The sequence below is a fragment of the Saccopteryx leptura genome, chromosome 5, assembly GCF_036850995.1.
Source record: "Saccopteryx leptura isolate mSacLep1 chromosome 5, mSacLep1_pri_phased_curated, whole genome shotgun sequence".
Classification (NCBI taxonomy): Eukaryota; Metazoa; Chordata; class Mammalia; order Chiroptera; family Emballonuridae; genus Saccopteryx; species Saccopteryx leptura.
Genome location: NC_089507.1, coordinates 128,932,930 through 128,955,019, shown reverse-complemented (window position 1 = coordinate 128,955,019; position 22,090 = coordinate 128,932,930). Strand labels below are relative to the sequence as shown.

At 36.1% G+C, this 22,090-nt stretch overlaps 1 protein-coding gene across 1 annotated transcript in view; it reads left to right on the top strand.

Moving 5' to 3' along the window:
• The window catches only part of MALRD1 (MAM and LDL receptor class A domain containing 1), an 837,423-nt gene that overhangs the window by 728,431 nt on the left and 86,902 nt on the right, over positions 1-22,090 (top strand). Inside the window, 1 exon segment of the mRNA XM_066386561.1 lies at positions 3,814-3,880. Within this exon segment, the coding sequence (XP_066242658.1) occupies positions 3,814-3,880 (67 nt within the window).

The following is a 22,090-nucleotide window of genomic DNA, read 5'->3' as shown; positions in this document are numbered from 1 at the left end:
CATCTATTTTAATCCTCACCAATTCATTTACAGTTCATTTACAATGTACAGGTCATATTGCCGCAGCTTCTGGGTTACAGTGAAAAGAACTAGTGAAACTCCCTGACCAGGTGGTGGCACAGTGGATAGAGCTTCGGACTGGGATGTGGAGGACCCAGATTCGAGACCCCGAGGTCACCAGCTTGAGCGCGGGCTCATCTGGTTTGAGCAAAGCTCACCAGCTTTGACCCAAGGTCGCTGGCTCGAGCAAGGGGTTACTTGGTCTACTGAAGGCCCCTGGTCAAGGCACATATGAGAAAGCAATCAATGAACAACCAAGGTGTTGCAACACGCAACAAAAAACTAATGATTGATGCTTCTCAACTCTCCGTTCCTGTCTGTCTATCCCTTTCTCTCTGTCTCTGTAAAAAAAAAAAAAAAAAAAAAACCACTAGTGAAATAGTCTTCAGAAATAAAATGACTATTGTGTTATGTGTTCTCTATTTACATTTTAAATGCATTTTAGTTTCTCAAACAAGTACATAAAATCAATGCTTCCGTTTTTTAGATGCCTTTAGTGCTAATCCACGCTGAGATGCATCAGTGCACATTATACTTCCCTGTTTCTTCCACATCATATTCCTTTATGGTCAGCATTTCATAGACTTTTATGAACCCAATCCTTACAGCATCCAATAATTATCCCAGTGGTCATACAACAGATGGTGAGCAGCTGCTCTACCCTCACCTTGAGGTTTAAGTCATTAGCAAGAACATCAAGCTCAGGCAATGTATGGGTGTTACCAGTTAAGTACATTTCAATGAGTCTGGTTCCCAAGTTTCACTAAAAAGACATATTATTTTCAAATTTGACTGCTTATGCAGCAGAAAATCATTGAGCAGAATTTGTCTGATTTAATTTAAATTGAAAGTCTTCAGTAATTTGCAGTAGTATAGGTTAATAATGGCGATACTATCATTATGATAATCCCTTAATTGACGGAAAATTAGGAAAAGGCACTAAAATATAAATTTAGAGGATGGAATATTATGAATATAATTTAATATATGAAAATAATAATAAAGAAAAATACCATTTCAAAAGGTTTAAAAAGAAACAAAAAAAAAAAACAAAAAACAAACAACAGCTTCTTATGCAAGTACAGTGGAACTATTTCAAGCTTCTGAGCAACATTAATCTCTTCTGCAGTCCCAGTGCTGGGAGTTCAAGATAAAGAGAACAGTCTGTGCCAAATGGGAACTGGTTTGCTGCACAAGCTTCGTGGTGGGCTCTTAAAATCCAGACAGTTCTGAAACTGCTCTGCTGTTAATTGTGTACGTGGCCATTTCATCTGTGGCAGTACAGAAAGGCCATCTGATCCAAAGCGACAACTGCAAGGGGTTATGGAAATTCGGAACTGAATAGCAGATCATTTGACTTTTTGAAATTGACCAGCTTTGGAGTTAGAGGACAGGAATTTAATTCAATATCCTCTGCTTCCTTGCTGTTAACTTCAGCATTAACTTATTAACTAGTTTCCTCCTCTGTAAAAAAAAAAAAAAAAAAAGATATGTACAGGATGTACCACAGAGTACTCTGAAGATTAAATGAGGTAGCTTAGGACAGAATATGACATAAAGCAGGCCTTCAGTAAGTGGTAGTGGTGATCATAATGTTATAAGGGGAAGAAGAAAAGAAAGATGAGAAGTTGGAGAATGCAGTGGTAATGGATATTAGATTTCATGAGAAATTCAAAGAGCCCCAAAAATAGAGGGATACATGAGAAAAAATATTTAATAATTTATACATACCATCCACTCTTGTAGAAATATTACAAATATATGTAATTTATCCTCCCAGTAGCCCTATAAGAAAAGTAATGTAATCCTCACTTTAAACATGAAGAACCTTAAAGTACTTAGCCCAAAGGCACACAACTTATTAACTGAGTACATATCATGGAGGAAAAATCAGGACTCACATGACTCTAAGTCTTCCCAGAAATCCACTGCTTAAGAGTTGTCATTTCCTAGTCTCTCTACACATTAAGAAAAACAACAACAATAACAAAGATAAGTGACTTGTTGCAATTTGTTTACATTTAAGAGTTACTTTTGGTTTTATAGTGATCACTTGTTCAGTTTATAGGTGTTCCTGCTTTCCCAAAGTGATACACCACAGTGGAATCAAACTTGAATTCTTCCAAGAATGATCTTTCTACAAAGTTAGTCATGAGTTGTATTCACCGCTAGACACATGGCCATGATAACCAATCAAGAGGGTACAGGCAGTGAGATCTGAACTTGGCTAAAGAGCCTGGAAACCAGGGCTGATTCTAAAATCAACCCCATGGATTCCTAGTTCCCATCTAGAGAACTATCTATATACTTCTTGACTGGAGATATATTTAGTCTCTTCATTACTAAATAGTTATATTCATCCCCTTCACTTCATCTACCCTCTGCTCTAAATTGTTTTGAGTAAATTAAAGATGAGAATACTGTGTACTATGTTTCCATTTTATGGATGAAAAACCTGACTCAAAGGCAGAAACTCATAAGAACTATTAGAGGTAATCTACAAATCTTCTGTCCCAAACTACCAGGGTTCACTTCTTGATTTGGCCAACAGCACTCTTCTTTCCACAGTGATCCATTATTCAGTGCAAGAAAGGACATAGCTAGATTCCCACAGAATCTTTATGATGTAAAGCTAGCCTGTGTCTCACTTGCTACAAATAAAAGTAATTATTAAAAAAAAGTAATTATTAATGACCCCAATAAAAAATGGGCAACTGTGTGTATTTTTGATAGTTTGCATTATCAGATATCTACTGGTGCCTGACCACATGGTGGCACAGTGAATAGAGCATCAGACTGAGATGCAGATGACCCAGGTTTGAAACTCCAAGGTCACCGGCTTGAGCATGGGCTCATCAGGCTTGAGCATGGGCTTATCTGGCTTGAGCACAGGGTCACTGGCTTTAGCGCAGGGTCGCTGACTTGAGCGTGGAATCATAGACGTAACCCATGGTCACTGGCTTGAGCCCAAAGGTTGCTGGCTTAAGCAAGGGGTCACTTGCTCTGCCATAGTCCCCCAGTCAGGACACATATGAGAAAGCAATCAAGAACAGCCAAGGTGCCACAACAAAGAATTGATGCTTTTCATCTCCCTTCCTGTCTGTCTGTCCCTATCTGTCCCTCTCTCTGACTCTCTCTGTCTCTGTCACAAAAAATAAAAAGAGAGAGATACTCCACTGTTTTTTTCTAAAACAAAACTCTCATTTAAGGAAGACTAAAATGGCACTTAAGACCAAAAAATATCCATAAAATGGTTTATCTAACAAGGATTGTATCTATTTATGCCTTATCATATTGGTGCGCTATTTTTTAATCAAACCAGCTCAATTCTTGTTTATGAAGGAAATTTACATCTGTTCTATTCAGCTGAGCCTGCCTCTGGCACCTGAAAAATAAAACTCTTTCCTCTTATCTTCAACACCCTGCCCCCGATTGTAATTAGTTAAAGAAGGAGGAGTAACAGTAGGGAAAGTGGAGAATATATCCTTGGAAAAGGAAACCACAAGTCCTAATCTAGGGAGAAGAAAGTCCTCTTCTCTGGTCCACAGCTGGGCATGACCTCATCCAGGGTAGCAGAGCCCACTGAACAAGTTTGGGGAAGACAGGAAAGTAGCCTAGTAGAATCCTTATGCTTTTAGCAACTAGAAGCAATTTATTCTCAGTTAGATTTGATGCAAGGACTAACAGTAATATGATCACCTTCTTCCTAGTAATATTTATAATTAACTGGTTTTCTATGATGCTGCTTTTTAGAGTGTCCAACAACTTATTGCAGAAATGGTGGGACTTGTGTGGTGGAGAAAAATGGCCCTATGTGTCGGTAAGGAGCATCATCTATTTTTTCTTAACATGTATTGCAGTTGGTTTACTTATTTTTCTTGAAGCTGATATAATAGAGCATCAGTGAATGTGTGGTTACTAAGGTAAAAATAGTGGATAATGATATTATTTACCTATATCTGTCTGAATATAAGAAAGATGTGAGTGCATTTTAGAAAAATATTAATTATTTAATATGATTTTATGACTTTCAGAATTTTGTGTTATATGGAATATATAGTTTTAATAATAATACTCATTACTCCTTGGTTTTAATATTTATATCAGGCTGTAAAAAGATTTTTATGCGGGTATCATAGTATATCAGATCAACTATAACTAGTGTTTGTCTTTCCCTTACTCCCTTTTTATTTCAAATTCCATTTTTTTAAGAACAAAGGATGAAATTAATTTATAAAAATACCTACTTCTGGTTTATGCAGTTGATGTTTATGAATAGCTAAAGTTAAGGTACTGATAAGAAATACCTATGCATACTTAAAATATTTTTAAAAAATAAATAAAGATACACAGGCTCATGATTTCTTTTGGGAATTATTTATATTGTACTATATATTAAACATTGCTTGATTTTCTACTCTCATCCTTTAGGAAACTATGCAAAACAGTTTCATAAATTCCAAAGGAAATTATGCATAATTTATTATATTTGCATCTGTGACTTTTTAATATGGCAGACCAATGGACATATTATTACCTTGCTTATAAAAGAACTGATTGCAGGTTGATACTCAAGTATCATATGAAAACATATAGCAATATCTAAAAAATATGATTAATAGTTCCTTAAATCCTTATATCCCTATGATCAACACTCATATTAGGAAACATTGTTTGTCCCTTAAAAAAAAAGCAAAATCTTTTATGAATTAAACAAAAAAAAATTTATAATGAGATATAGGTATTTAGACACTGTTTTAACATTGTTGAAATTATTTCTCAAAGTGTTTCACAAATTTATTACATAATTTATATCACATCTCAACAAAATTATTCTTTTCTGTATCTGTTATCATGGAAATTAATTTGTCATAGTATGACATGATGGAATATATAATATTAATATCTAAAATCTCTTGAAAGAGACAGAATGATATCATAAGTAATATATATTGACAAAGAACCCAGCTCCTGCTCTCCCTCCCAGGAGCACACCTACGCCTTCCCCTTCTCCTCGTCTTCCCTCACAGGCATGTGTCTCCTAAAGCCTAAGGGAGACTTGCAACAAGGGGACCCGTGGGCAGTGGCAGCTTGTCCCTGGCTTATCCCCTGAACCTGTCTCCATCGCCCCTTATCTCTGACTTTCCAGGGAGCTGACAGTAGCCCCAGCTTGGCTGGCTTCTTTCCTCTAACACTTCTAGAGAAGCCAAAGCAGCCCCACCAAGGCTACTTCCTGTTGCTTCTTCTCTCCTAGCCCCTCCCTGTTTCCACTGTCCCCGGCTTTAATAAATGTAGTCTCAACATCAGTAATAATAATAATGGATGCTGAATGTCAGCTGAGTGAATAATGTCATTTAGTATCAACCGTTTATAGTAAGGAGTTTTGAATTGTTGTCCCTTCTAACCCTGATGGACAAGAAAACTCCCAGCTAGTCTCAGCTGAACGAGCAAAGAGATTTACATCCTTGGCAACATCCTCATGTACTTAAGTAAACTTTAAAAATTGAAATCCAGATAGAGAAACTCTACTCTGGGCAGAAGATTCGAGAGGAGAATTGAAAGGGGGATAAAAGACAGGAAATCAATGAAGCAAAATGTAGAAAGGAATAACTAACTGGAAAATCCATCAAATATTTTAATATATTAATTTTGATAGTAAATAATGGTTTTCAGATATCATAAATAATTATAATTACCATCAATACAAGCAAATGTTTGCAGTAGTGCCATATAAAACATAGGTATAAATAAAATGACTTTTGAAAACATTTTTACATTACAATGTGGTATTTAAAAGTGTGAACTGAAATTAAGATTATTTACTGAAGTATATTTTTAAAAATATCATAATGTAACAGACAAAAAGTAGAAATTCCAACATCCAAATCCCACTCTTTAGTAGTATGGTCTATATTTATTAAGAAATACTTTTCCCTTTCACAGTTTTCTTAATTATTATTATATCATGCTATTTTACGCTGTGTAGCATACAGTATTTAATGTACATGTTTATTTGATCATTTAATTAACCTCATTTATCTTATTAACCGTTGTTCTTAAATATTTGCTTTCACAAGTAACTTGTAGTATTGCCTTTTGACTTACCCTTGCATAATTCCTTATTTTAAGCATAGTATGTCTTATTGAAATTCCAAATAACTATATAAATTATTTCTACTTACACTTTGTATCAAATTTATCTTTAAGTAAATTTAGTGTCTAGTTCATTTGTCACATACAGGTGCTTATTTCTGGATTTAAGTTTACAGGAAGACAGTTTTAGAATATGGAGTTCAGGTACTTCAAGGGCACGAAGAGAGGTGTTGACTTGCTGCCAGACCCCACTCTCTCGTTCCCAAGTGGGAATTCATTGTCTTTGTTGCCAGAAGAAGTAAGGCCAACAGGGCAAAGCCCACCTCTCACCCAAGTCACTGTGAACACAAGGTTTTGCTGGACCCCTAAAGAGGCCTACCACTAAAGCCTTTAGATTTTCTCCTGGGATATAAATTGCCTTGAAAAAAGACCTTCAGGTTTGTAATCCCAGAAATGAGAGGCTTTACAAGAAGGTCATTGGGTTCCCAGGAGTTTATAATTATACACAAGAGTAAAAGCTGCGAGGTGAACCATGTTTCCCGTTGCTGGAGAATCACTAACAAGGTGGCGTGCTTGTCTGAGGCAGAAGCAGCAGAGCAGGAGCCAAGAGCGGGAAGTTATCCTGCATCTGAGGATGTTTGATTATTATATATTTTGATCTATCAATATTTTTGTTAGATAAAATAAGACTGAGCTACAAAATATATATTCCAAATTAATATGCATTGCAGGAAAGAGGTTACAAGAAAATCAAGTTAGCAATGTTAAAAGAGAGAAACAGGAAACAGCATGAAATTAAAACATATCTTATTTCCTTGTATCTATGGAACACATTGACAATGTAGTCAAGCATTTGGCTAAAGTAAAAAACCTAATAAAATCCTAGTTGGTTTTGCTCAGCCAATTTATCTAACTGTAATCTAATAAAACAAGAAATCAAAAACAGAGTGATGACAAAGAAGAAAAAAAAAACACCTCTTGGAAATTTTAAATACTATTTCTAGGAAGCCCTTATATTGATATTAGAAAGGAACTTCAACCTGGAATTAAAAAGGCAATAAAAATGGTAATTTCTCATTTCTCACCTTCTCAAGGTGGCAGTATTTGAGGATGGATCACTTTTTCTTCATACCTGCTTTCTGGGGCATCGCTGACCACGCCTTTCTCTTTCTTTTACTGCTTCCTTGTCTTTCCTGATGTGCAAATATGGCATGATCCAGCACTCAGTGCTTGAAACTCTCTTTTCTGCCTACCCTTACTTATTACATGATCCCATCTAAGCTTGGGCTGATTTATAGACTTTGAGTACAGTTAATCAGTAGTCCAAACCTATACACTAAATTCTACATTCTTAAATTCACTTGAAAACAAGACCCAAATTTCACACTTCATTTCAATATCTAATAGGCATCACAAATGTATCTTGTGAAAAAAGACCTGTCCCGTAGACAGCCCATGTTTTTCTTTTCTTCCAAGCTTTGAACACACTGTTCCTTCCACCTAGAGTTTTCTTTTTCTATCTTATTTGCCCAAAGGATGCCTTTTAATCTTTTAGATCCCATATAAATGGCATTTCTCTAAGAAACCTATCCCAAACCAACCGAAGAGAATGGCTCATTCTTCTTTCTGAGTTCCTCTATGCTCCATCCCTTGTTATTTTACAAGTATTTGTTTTTATTAAAAACTTCTTAAATTTTTTAATGTTTTCTTAATGTGCCCTATATATTCTATTAAGAATGACATTTCCAATAAAATTTTATTCTTTGTGACCATCAAAAAATTTTTTGCTAGTTTTATTTATAAAGATAACTTTTGTACAATTATGGTTATTAAAAAATTTTAAATAGCCTGACCAGGTGGTGGCGCAGTGGATAAAGCGTCGGTCTGAGATGCGGAGGACACAGGTTCGAGACCCCGAGGTCGCCAGCTTGAGCGCGGGCTCATCTGGTTTGAGCAAAGCTCACCAGCTTGGGCCCAAGGTCGCTGGCTCGAGCAAGGGGTTACTCAGTCTGCTGAAGGCCCACAGTCAGGGCACATATGAGAAAGCAATCAATGAACAACTAAGGTGTCACAACAAAAAACTGATGATTGATGCTTTCATCTCTCTCTGTTCCTGTCTGACTCTCTCTGTCTATGTAAAAAAAAAATTTTTTTAATAAATTATTGTTCTTATTTTGTTGCAGAAAAGCATAATCCAAGGCTGTAGAGTATAAAATATATTAGGATAGAAATCTGTTGGAAAGGAAAATCAAAATACTTGCTTAAAGAGGAAGGGAAACAATTAATATTTCTAACTGTTAAAAACAAATTATTTCATGTATTTTTTGTTGTGGTTGTTGGACAGTGATGAGTATTCAAACATCATGGTATTTACATTTCAGTGTCTAAATTTAAAGAATGTAAGAGTTTTGTTTGCTGTAGCCGGGGGAGTATATTCTTTGCAATTGCTCAATTTAATAAAAAAAAATAATAATTTGTCTTAATATTAAGGGAACTACAAGGTTTTTCAAAAACTCTTTTAGAGAGTGTGTGGACAAAAATGTTGAAGACAGTTGTCTTATAAAATAAAGGTCATGTTTTCCATACCTTTCATAACTAGTACCTAATACATGTCTAACACTACAATACTGAATACGGCTTCAGTATTGCTGAAAGTAATAATTCATAATAGTTTGATTTACTAAAGAATATTTTTAAAAATGTTACAACTAAGGGAAGCACTGGTAATGTGGTTGCCAGTTTCTTTTTTCACATTATGGAAATCATCTCCATAGCAACCAAAAATAGTTCTTTACTAGATGGAATACAGAACAAATCGCCCAAATTTAAGATCACCACTTCTGTTATTCTTTTCAACACTTCACTCAATCACTAAGAACTAACAAATGTATTTATAATAATAGCACTTAAAAAAAAATAATAGCACTTGCATTTTTCATAAATGAAAATCATTTCAGTGTATCAAAAAATTAATTTAAAGAGGAGAGCATTTATATATCTTTTATTTAGTAAGCATGAAAGGTCATGTAGATGCATTTCTTTCAAATCCAACACATGGAACAGACAATTTCATGGGAAAATATAAATGACCAAAATTGCCCTGAGAGAGAGAGATTAAGGGTGAGCTGATTGAATGACACAGTAGAAAATTTAAAAATCAAAGATACAGTTCTTCCTTCCAAAAATTCAAATATGTATATCTATTTAAAACACTGAATGCATTTTTCCAAAAGCCAAATTAAAAAGAAAGCTCTACTAGCACTGGGATTATTCTATTTGCTCAAGATATTTTAACCAAAGGAACAAGCAAAAGAAGTAAGACTAAAAGCATTGAAAAGAAGAAACACTGATGTTATTGCAGATAGCCACAGCCAGGAAACTCAAGCAAATTAACTGTGACACTATTAGAATGATAAAAAGGGTTCGACAAGGTTAATGGATACAAGATAAATATGCAAGACTAGATAAATTTCCCTTTCACCAGTAGGCACAATAATTGAAGAAGATAATTGGAAAAGAGTTCTATTCTGAAACAGCAGTAATTATTTTCATATAAACAGGCCTACACTTAACAGTATATGTTTAAGGCCCACATAAAGAAAACTAAAAAGCTCAAATGAAGGTGAGAACACTCAAAGACCTGATTAAAGGGATAGGAAAATAATGAATGAACTTACTTTCTAGAAGCTGCAAAATTCAATAGTGCACAAATGACAATTGACCAAAGAACCTTTTTAGTGTCCTCAATATTTGGGGTTTTTTTTGAAACAGACCAATGGATTTTAATGTTTTACCTAGAAAAAAATGTATAATCTTTAAAACAAAAATTAAGGGTTGGTATTTGCTGTACTTGGAATTAAAGCTTGCTATAATATCCTGGTTATAAATAGTGTGGAGCTGGGACAGAAATAGACAAATAGACTATAAGAACAGAATAAAGAGTTTACAAACAGGTTAATGTAGCTATGTGACATCAGTATTAAATTGGTGGCATTTCAAGTTGATGAGAATGGAGGTTGGAATTATGTAATAATTGGTATTAGAAAATTTTAGCCATTTATTTAAAATATAAATTATTATTGACACTATACACAGAAATTAATCCCAGTATTATTAAAGGTATAAATAGAAAAATTTATAAAATTTTAGAGAAAATATAGAATAAAGGAATATTTAAAAATCTTGAAATGTAGAAGTTATTTATAAGTTTATTAGAAACCAGAAAAGAAAAATTTAAAAGTTGACCACATAGATGGTTTTTAAACAGAATTAATACAGCAGAATGGTGAAAAACACCATAAAAAAATTTTAAAAGCACAATAACAGGCCACAAAAAAGATATACAGTATATACTACAGACAAGGACTAGCTATAATACATATAGCATCCCCTCAAAGGAATAAAATGTATACAATAGATAACTGGACAATGATTATTCACAGGACAAAGTATATAAATGATCAACACGTCTGAAAAAATTCAACCTGTATTAATATATAAGTACAAAAATAAATCTTTGAAATTCCAGTTTTACCTGTCAGAATGAGAAAGAAAAAGTTTAGTGATAAACACTATAAACTTACAGAAACACTAGCCCTTTTATACATCAATTCTGGAAAAATAACTAAAGCTACTGGCATATTAACAAGAAAGGTATGGATAAATGTGTTGATTTGGGTATTTTGTAGTACTAATAGTGAAAATGAACTTAAAAGTTCAAAATAGTGTGATGGAATAGTACATAACAATTTTTAAATGGAAAATATAATGCTTGATATAAAAAAGTATCTACAGGAGTGTGGTGGCTATGGGGGGTGGGGGGAGGGAAGGAGGGAGAGGGGGAGGCGGAGGGGTACAGAGAGAACTGGATGGAGGGTGGCGGAGGATGATCTCTTTTCGGGTGATGGGTATGCAACAGAACTAAATGACAAGATAACCTGAAAATGTTTTCTTTGAATGTATGTACCCTGATTTATTGATGTCACCCCATTAAAATAAAAATTTATTAAAAAAAAAAAAAGTATCTATATTATTTGGTGAAAAGTGCAAATTCCAAAGTAATGTTTATATGGGGGGGAGAAGGTGTGTAAGTGTGTGAGTGTGAGAGGGAAGCAAATTCACCTGATGGTACTAGCAGTCAAGTGACCTCTGCAAAAGGAACTGGCTTCCTCTTTTTGTTTCTGCATTTTCATCTTAACAAGCACTGCTTTTATAACTTACAAATGCTTTTTAAAAGGGATCTTAATAACAGTTACAGTATTTATTAAAAAAAAAAAGCACAATAATATCTCTTACAGTAAAAAGCAGAGCCAACTGGTTATTTTCAACAGTGGCTCTGAGATGAATGTGCCTGTCCCTCAGTTTTTTCCCCTGTTGTCAGAAAGCATTACACACTTTCTGCCTCATGGAGAGCCAAACAAGCCAGACAGACCAGGAATGTGATTGAATATGAAGCAAATAGTCTCTCCCACCAAGCCTCCCTCCCCATCACATTCCCAAGGCTGGATTCTTCTCCAATCATACGTGCCAAAAGAGTTATGAAAATGAAAAACACAGTGGTACCTAATTTGCCTTCTCCTCCCCTTTCCCAGGAAGAAAGCCACATGAGGTGTTTGTACATTTAACTGTTAAATTGTTTCTAGACTTTCTCTGCCAACTGTAAGCTTTCACAGCTGAAAACGGCATTGCTTTGACAATTTGGTGTGAATGCCTCTTGAATGACCTGTTGACTCATCCAGGAAAGGCATTCTCCAAGGAAGGACATGGCCCAGATTCTGCTCACTGATCACTGCTGACAGGGATTTGAGATCCAGATATTTTCCCAAGTGTTTGGTATGACCTGACTATTAAGTAGATAATTCTCTCCTCCTGGAAGAAAAGTGGTGGGCTATTTCTGGGGCCGTATCTAATGCCAAAGGACCTGCTTTAAAAGAGAGAACAAGAGATAGCTGTCTATATTGTAAGGATCAAGAACTTCGAAAAGCCCACTACTTCACGGATCCTAAAATAGCTGAATAGGAAAATATTCCCTCTTAATCAACACAATTTTTATTCTATCACTTTTCCTAACATGTGCACTGCTGAGCTCTAGTGGGGTGGCAGTTGGTTGGAAATGACATCTTTTCTTTCTTGGCTGTTTATGATGTGTGTATATGTCTCCAATGTACTCTATTGAATGCGGGAGAAGGAGACAGCCTAGTGGAGGCGCTCAGAGACCTGAGCTTTGAAGAATGTGGACAAAAAGTCATTTCTCAGATTGAATTTCACAATTTTCCAAACCAGGCTCCCTAGTGGCACTGGAACTGCTGGCCATGCAGCTCTGCCTTGATCCTACATAGCTTTTCTTCCTGTTCAGCCAGCATGAGTTTAACTATGTCACAGTAGAATCTTTTGTGCTGTTGCTAGGTGGCTGATCTCTGCCTTACAGAAGCAGAATCTAGCAAATGAGGTAGAACTTTTTGAACTTATCCCTCTTACTAGTGAAATGTTGACAGATCTAAGGAGTTAAATGCATTTCAATTCTAAAACCCCTGTGGGATTTTTCTTATCCTCTGAAAGCCCTCGTTTATGTTTGCCATGGCCTTAATCTGCTGTCCATTAGTAACCCTGAGATGTAGGGCATCCCTTTGTATGCTTCCTAGAAAGACAGTATTTTTTTTTTTCGCCAGGAGGAAGAAAGAGGTAATAGCAATTGTTTGTGTCTCCAAATTTAAAATTAAATTATGAGAATTACCCACGCCCAGGATGGGCAGAGCATCGCCCCCTGGTGGGCAGAGCGTCGCCCCTGGTGGGCGTGCCGGGTGGATCCCGGTCGGGCGCATGCGGGAGTCTGTCTGACTGTCTCTCCCTGTTTCCAGCTTCAGAAAAATGAAAAAAAAAAAAAAAAAGTAAAAAAAAAAAAAAAAAAAAAAAGAATTATCCATGACCCTGGTTTATGGCTTAGTGGATAGAGTGTTGGCTCATATGGATGTCCTGGGTTCAATTCCTGGTCAGGGCACACAGAAGTGACCATGTGCTTCTCCCCCCTCCCTTTCCTCCTTTTTTCCTCTTCCCCTCCCACAGCCAGTGGCTCCATTGATTTGAGTCTACTGGAGCACTGGGGATAGCTCTGTTGGAGCACATCAGCTTCAGGTGCTAAAAATAGCTTAGTACTCGAGCATCAGCCACAGATGGGGTTGCCAGATGGATTCCGGTCAGGGCCCATGTAGGAGTCTGCCTCACTATCTCCCCTACTCTCACCTAAGTAAAATTATGACTATCCTTGATCAGTGGCTAGATTTTTATATAATCCATAAGTTTATAGGTCCATATTATCCTTCTGTTTACTTACTATGTATTGAAAAATAAAGAATCATGACTTTCATATGTGAAAACTTAAAAATATAACATACAACACAGAAAAAAAATTTCTAGAAATTATGGTGATGGTGTTGATAGAACTACTCACCTTCTCATTTCCTGTGTGAAGGCAATGAGTGACCAGATACATTTGTTAAAACAAACACCACAGTAGCAGAAGCAAGAAAAGAGATAATAGAAAGAGAACATGTGTTTTGGTATTGCATTTAGAAAAATGCATCCCTTTTGAACTTATTGCTTGAGGATCCAGAATAAGAACATGTAAGATCACAGCAAAGCTTTACATTTTGGTGTCTCCATTATCTAACAATATACAGAATTCTGATTCTAAAAAATAATTTTCTTAATGATTATATTTGTCATTTCATAGATAAAATAACAACACTGTTTCTGATGAGAATGTATTTATTTTGAATAAAAAGTAAAATACAGGACAAAGGTTTTATATATGTATATTACTCTTTTCCATTTTGGTGAAATCAAAAATATTACAAGAATTTTATCTGTAGCAATGTAAATGATAATGCATTGCCTTTTCCTATTGGTTATGGTTTTTATAATGTTGAGAGAATACAAGTTATATACCTAAGAAATGTTATATGTTGATAAATGGTATATAACTTATTCTTTTTATAGTATATTGTTTACTAAGATAAAACACTCTACTGAACAAATATCTATCCACATTGACAAGTATTTTGCCTATGTTCCTTTATTTTTATGGCAAAGCATCAAAATATGTAAAAATTAATCATTCATTGAGTGTTAAGTATCTGAAACATTGTGAGGTGCAGTGGAGAGAAGACTGGGCATGCAATTAGATGAGCTGTCTTGATGACATTTAATAATTATATATCAGAACCAGGCGGGGACCCAACAGAAAAGTTAATTTACCACAGATGGCTAAAATAATAAAACTTTTTTCTTTTTTTTTTTTACAAGACAGAGAGAGAGACAGATAGGGAAGACAGATAGGAACAGAGAGAGATGAGAAGAATCAATCATCAGTTTTTCATTGCAACACCTTAGTTGTTCATTGATTGCTTTCGCGTATGTCCCTTGACCGTGGGCCTTCAGCAGACCAAGTAACCCCTTGCTCAAGCCAGCAACCTTGGGTCCAAGCTGGTGAGTTTTGCTCAAACCAGATGAGCCCGTGCTCAAGCTGGCGACCTTGGGGTCTCAAACCTGCGTCCTCCGCATCCCAGTCCGACTCTCTATTTACTATGCCACCCCTGGTCAGGCTAAAATAATAAAACTTTTAGGAACACTTACTTTCATGAAGGCATAGGCAAGGTTAAAGGAACAACAAAGAATGTTGATATTCCAAGAGACTAGTAACAATATAAAGATTAAATTGAAGTTACAAGGAGTGGATGGTGTATCACCAGTTACCAGGAAGAGCTGAAATTGTGTGGAGGGCCACACCATAGGAACCGTTGTTGAAGGATGCACCAACTACCCTGGTAGAGAAGCTAGAGGAAACAGACAAAACATATCCAAATGATATCTCCTCTTACCCTCCAAACTCCAGCTACCATTGGCTTAATGCAGTAAAAAGCCAACAAGGAGACACAGAGAAGAATGTGATCCTTTGAGATTCTTCTCTCAGAATATAGAATATGGCATAGAAGGCGGTCCGGCCAGCAGAGTGAACTTGATAGATCTCCTAACCTTTCTCTGTGTTAGTATATGTATCAGTTAGAAAGCCCCTCTAGCTTCTTTCTACTAATAGAGATCTGGTTACAGTGACTTAAAAATGTGAGGATAAAATCATTTTGCTGATAAAAGTTCTAGAGGAAAATGATTACTGGCATTTCACTCATTCATGAATACCAAAACCCCCTGGGCAGGTGGCTCAGTGGACAAAATGTTGTCCCAGCACACTGAGGTCGCAGGTTCCCTTCCCAGTCAGGACATATAGGAGAAGCAATCAATGAGTGCACAACTAAGGAAAAGATAATTGGAACAGTGAGTTGATGCTTCTCTCTTTCTCTGTCTCTCTTTCTTTCTCTCCCTCTCTCCCCTTTCCTCTCTCTGTCTCTCGATGGAAAACTTAAAAAAAAAATAAAAAAAAAAATATAAAGAATGCCAAAACAATAGCTGTTCTTCTCCTGACACATTCTGGGCTAGGTGCTCCATTAGAACTCTTTTTCAGACAACTCAAAAAAAAAAGCAACACCAATGGAAATAAAGGACTTGACTAGAAGCACCACCTAACAATGTTCATACATACCTCAATTTCTTAAGACATTTACATAACAGGAGGAATAAAGATCAATAATATTATCAAGTGATAAGAAATTGTGATTTTTAAACCCTTATTGCAACATTGAGACTATTAAAAATGTTGAGGGAAAAATCACAAGGTAGTAAATTATTTTTTATTTATTTATTTATTTTTTCATTTTTCTGAAGCTGGAAACAGGGAGAGACAGTCAGACAGACTCCCGCATGCGCCCGACCGGGATCCACCCGGCACGCCCACCAGGGGCGACGCTCTGCCCACCAGGGGGCGATGCTCTGCCCATCCTGGGTGTCGCCATGTTGCGACCAGAGCCACTCTAGCGCCTGAGGCAGAGGCCACAGAGCCATCCCCAGCGCCCGGGCCATCTTTGCTCCAATGGAGCCTTGGCTGTGGGAGGGGAAGAGAGAGACAGAGAGGAAAGCGCGGCGGAGGGGTGGAGAAGCAAATGGGCGCTTCTCCTGTGTGCCCTGGCCGGGAATCGAACCCGGGTCCTCCGCACGCTAGGCCGACGCTCTACCGCTGAGCCAACCGGCCAGGGCCTACAAGGTAGTAAATTATAAAGATTTTTTGGTCATGCTGAGTCCCACCCCATCCCTAAGAGAAACACACAGTGAAATGGGCTTCAAAGAGACCTCTCAGAGGGCACGTATAGGTTTCCTACAGTCAGAAAGCTCACAGGACTCTTTGTGTACATGAGATGGCAGTGGCTATTGTCTTACAGAAGGAAACCGTGGCTGGGACATCGGAAAACAGCTGCATACCTCCCCTTAGTAGTACATCAAAAGCACACAAATCTTGGAGACAGAATATTCAACTCATATTAGTAATGTCAGCCTGGTGATTTTTTTTTTTTTTTTAATAATTTTATTTTTTTAATGGGGTGACATCAATAAATCAGGATACATATATTCAAAGATAACAAGTCCAGGTTATCTTGTCGTTCAATTATGTTGCATACCCACCACCCAAAGTCAGATTGTCCTCTGTCACCTTCTATCTTGATTTCTTTGTGCCCCTCCCCACCCCCTATCCCTCTCCCATTCCCCCCTCCCCCCCGTAACCACCACACTCTTATCAATGTCTCTTAGTTTCACTATTATGTCCCACCTACGTATGGAATAATACAGTTCCTGTTTTTTTCTGATTTACTTATTTCGCTTCGTATCATGTTATCAAGATCCCACCATTTTGCTGTAAATGTTCCGATGTCATCATTTCTTATGGCTGAGTAGTATTCCATAGTGTATATGTGCCACATCTTCTTTATCCAGTCATCTATTGATGGGCTTTTTGGTTGTTTCCATGTCCTGGCCACTGTGAACAATGCTGCAATAAACATGGGGCTGCATGTGTCTTTACGTATCAATGTTTCTGAGTTTTTGGGATATATACCCAGTAGAGGGATTGCTGGGTCATAAGGTAGTTCTATTTTCAGTTTTTTGAGGAACCACCATACTTTCTTCCATAATGGTTGTACTACTTTACATTCCCACCAACAGTGTATGAGGGTTCCTTTTTCTCCACAGCCTCTCCAACATTTGCTATTACCTGACTTGCTAATAACAGCTAATCGAACAGGTGTGAGGTGGTATCTCATTGCCGTTTTGATTTGCATTTCTCTAATAGCTAAAGAAGATGAGCATCTTTTCATATATCTGTTGGCCATTTGTATTTCTTCCTGGGAGAAGTGTCTATTCATATCCTCTTCCCATTTTTTTATTGGATTGTTTGTTTGTTTGTTGTTGAGTTTTATGAGTTCTTTGTATATTTTGGATATTAGGCCCTTATCTGAGCTGTTGTTTGAAAAAATCATTTCCCATTTAGTTGGCTTTCTGTTTATTTTGTTATCAGTTTCTCTTGCTGAGCAAAAACTTCTTATTCTGATGTAGTCCCATTCATTAATTTTTGCCTTCACTTCTCTTGCCATTGGAGTCAAATTCATAAAATGCTCTTTAAAACCCAGGTCCCTGAGTTGAGTACCTATGTCTTCTTCTATGTACTTAATTGTTTCAGGTCTTATGTTTAGATCTTTGATCCATTTTGACTTAATTTTTGTACAGGGGGAGAGACTGTAGTCCAGTTTCATTCTTTTGCATGTGGCTTTCCAGTTTTCCCAGCACCATTTATTGAAGAGGCTTTCTTTTCTCCATTGTGTGTTGTTGGCCCCTTTGTCAAAAATTATTTGACTATATATATGTGGTTTTATTTCTGGACTTTCTATTCTGTTCCATTGGTCTGAGTGTCTATTTTTCTGCCAATACCATGCTGTTTTGATTGTCGTGGCACTATAATAGAGTTTGAAGTCAGGTATTGAAATGCCCCCAGCTTCATTCTTTTTCTTTAGGATTGCTTTGGCTATTCGGGGTTTTTTATAGTTCCATATAAATCTGATGATTTTTTGCTCTATTTCTTTAAAAAATGTCATTGGAAGTTTGATGGGAATTGCATTAAATTTGTATATTGCTTTGGGTAATATAGCCATCTTGATTATATTTATTCTTCCTAGCCAAGAACAAGGTATATTCTTCCATCTCATTATATCTTTTTCGATTTCCCTTAACAATGGTTTATAGTTTTCATTATATAAGTCCTTTACATTCTTTGTTATGTTTATTCCTAAGTATTTTATTTTTTTTGTTGCAATCGTGAAGGGGATTATTCTTTTAAGTTCCTTCTCAGTTGTTTCATTGTTGGCATATAGAAAGGCTATTGACTTCTGTATGTTAATTTTGTATCCTGCGACCTTACTGTATTGGCTTATTGTTTCTAGTAGTCTTTTTGTGGATTCTTTGGGGTTTTCGATGTATAGGATCATATCATCTGCAAAAAGTGATACCTTTACTTCTTCTTTTCCGATATGGATGCCTTTTATTTCTTTGTCTTGTCTGATTGCTCTGGCTAGAACCTCTAGTACCACATTAAATAAGAGTGGAGAGAGTGGACAACCCTGTCTTGTTCCTGATTTAAGGGGGAAAGCCTTCAGTTTAGTGCCATTTAATATGATGTTAGCTGATGGTTTATCATATATGACCTTTATCATGTTGAGATATTTTCCTTCTATACCCATTTTGTTGAGAGTCTTAAACATAAAATTGTGTTGTATTTTATCAAAAGCCTTTTCTGCGTCTATTGATAAGATCATGTGGTTTTTGTTCATTGTTTTGTTGATATGGTGTATTACGTTAACCGTTTTACGTATGTTGAACCATCCTTGAGATTCTGGGATGAATCCCACTTGATCATGATGTATTATTTTTTTAATATGTTGTTGTATTCGATTTGCTAGTATTTTGTTTAGTATTTTAGCATCTGTATTCATTAGAGATATTGGTCTGTAGTTTTCTTTTTTTGTGCCATCCTTGCCTGGTTTTGGTATGAGGGTTATGTTGGCCTCATAAAATGTGTTTGGAAGTATTGCTTCTTCTTCAATTTTTTGGAAGACTTTCAGTAGAATAGGAACCAAGTCTTCTTTGAATGTTTGATAAAATTCGCTGGTATCGCCGTCAGGGCCTGGACTTTTATTTTTGGGGAGGTTTTTAATGGTTTTTTCTATTTCTTCTCTACTGATAGGTCTGTTTAGGCTTTCTGCTTCTTCTTGACTCAGTCTAGGAAGGTTGTATTGTTCTAGGAATTTATCCATTTCTTCTAGGTTGTTGAATTTAGTGGCATAAAGTTTTTCATAGTATTCTACAATAATTCTTTGTATATCTACGGTGTCCGTGGTGATTTCTCCTCTTTCATTTTGGATTTTGTTTATATGAGTTTCTCTTTTTTCCTTGGTAAGTCTTGCCAAGGGTTTGTCAATTTTGTTGATCTTTTCAAAGAACCAGCTCCTTGTTCTATTAATTTTTTCTATAGTTTTTCTGTTCTCTAATTCATTTATTTCTGCTCTGATTTTTATTATCTCCTTTCTTCGGCTGGTTTTGGGTTGTCTTTGTTCTTCTTTTTCTAGTTCCTTAAGGTGTGAAGTTAAGTGGTTCACTTGGGCTCTCTCTTGTTTGTTCATATATGCCTGAAGTGATATGAACTTCCCTCTTATCACTGCTTTTGCTGCATCCCATAGATTCTGATATGTCGTATTGTCATTTTCATTAGTCTGTATATATCTTTTGATCTCTGCACTTATTTCTTCTTTGATCCATTCATTTTTTAAAAGTATGTTGTTTAGTTTCCACATTTTTGTGGGATTTTTTTCCTCTTTTTTGCAGTTGAATTCTAGTTTCAAGGCTTTATGATCAGAAAATATGCTTGGTATAACTTCAATTTTTCTGAATTTGCTGATGTTGTTTTTGTGGCCCAACATATGATCAATTCTTGAGAATGATCCATGTACACTGGAGAAAAATGTATACTCAGTCACTTTGGGATGAAATGTCCTGTAGATGTCTATCATATCCAGGTGCTCTAGTGTTTTGTTTAAGGCCACTATGTCTTTGTTGATTCTCTGTTTGGATGACCGATCTAGAGCCGTCAGCGGTGTATTGAGGTCTCCAAGTATGATTGTATTTTTGTCAGTTTTTGTTTTAAGGTCAATAAGTAGCTGTCTTATATATTTTGGTGCTCCTTGGTTTGGTGCATATATATTAAGAATTGTTATGTCTTCTTGATTCAGTGTCCCCTTAGCCATTATGAAATGGCCATTTTTGTCTCTGAGTACTTTTCCTGTCTTGTAGTCAGCATTATCCGATATGAGTATTGCTACACCTGCTTTTTTTTGGATGTTATTTGCTTGGAGTATTGTTTTCCAGCCTTTCACTTTGAATTTGTTTTTATCCTTGTTACTTAGATGAGTTTCCTGTAGGCAGCATACAGTTGGATTTTCTTTTTTAAGCCATTCTGCTACTCTGTGCCTTTTTATTGGTGAGTTTAATCCATTTACATTTAGTGTAATTATTGATACTTGTGAGTTCCCTATTGCCATTTTATATCTTGCTTTCTGTTAGTTTTGTGTCTTGTTTGATCCTTCTCTTTTGTTTTTCTATCTTTTGTTTTTATTTGGTTGTATTCCATACATCTTTCCTCTGTTGCTATCTTTTTTATCTCATGTGCTTCTGTGGTGGTTTTTTCAATGGTGGTTACCTTTGAGTAATGAAAAGCGTTCCTACCCTGTTCATTGTAGCGCACTATTTTGTGAGTACTTTTGCACTCCATCGTCCTTTGCTACTGTTAATCTCCATCTTCTCCCCCTCTTTCTTTTTGTTGTTGTCACAGTTTAAATTTGGTTTTATTGTGTTTTTCTTGGAGCTTTTACTTGTGGCTCTGTTTTTTTTTGTTCTTTGTATCTGATTGGAGAACCCCCTTTAGTAATTCCTGGAGTGGGGGTTTTCTGATGATAAATTCCCTCATCTTTTCTGTATCTGTGAATGTTTTTATTTCTCCTTCATATTTGAAGGATAGCTTTGATGGGTATAGTATTCGTGGCTGAAAGTTCCTCTCTTTCAGGACTTTAAATATTGGGGTCCACTCTCTTCTAGCTTGTAGAGTTTCTGCTGAGAAATCTGATGATAATCTAATGGGCCTTCCTTTATATGTTGTATTCTTCTTTTCCCTGGCTGCCTTGAGAATTTTTTCTTTGCTGTTGGTTTGTGTCAATTTCATTATGATATGCCTTGGAGTAGGTTTGTTGGGGTTAAGAAAACTTGGAGTTCTGTTTGCTTCTTGAACTTGAGGCTTTAGTTCTTTCCACAGGCTTGGGAAGTTCTCATCTATTATTTGTTTGAGTATGTTCTCCATTCCATTTTCTCTCTCTTCTCCCTCTGATATACCTATTATTCTTATGTTATTCTTTTTGATGGAGTCAGATAATTCTTGTAGGGCTATCTCATTTTTTTTAATTTTTGAGTCTCTTTCTTCTTCTCTCTGTTGTGCCTCAAGTTGCTTGTCTTCTATTTCACTAATCCTCTCTTCTATCTGACCTGTTCTATTAGCTAAGCTTGTTACCTCGTTTTTCAGCTCGTGAATTGAGTTTTTCATCTCTGTTTGATTTGTTTTTATAGTTTCAATTTCCTTGGACATATATTCTTTGTGTTCATTGAGTTGTTTTCTGAGCTCCCTAAATTGCCTTTCTGTGTTTTCTTGTATATCTCGGAGGATTTTTAGGATTTCTATCTTGAATTCTCTGTCATTTAGCTCCAAGATTTCCAATATATTAAATTTTTTCTCCATAGATTTTTTCTCATCTAGCTGAGTTACCTCTCTTTCTTTTGTATCCATGATATTCGATTTTCTCTTCCTTAATGGCATCTGAGGGTGGTTTTGTTGAGAGTATTAATGAGATTTAATAAAGTATAAAAAGTTTAAAAAAATAATAAAAAAAATAAAAAATCGAAAAGA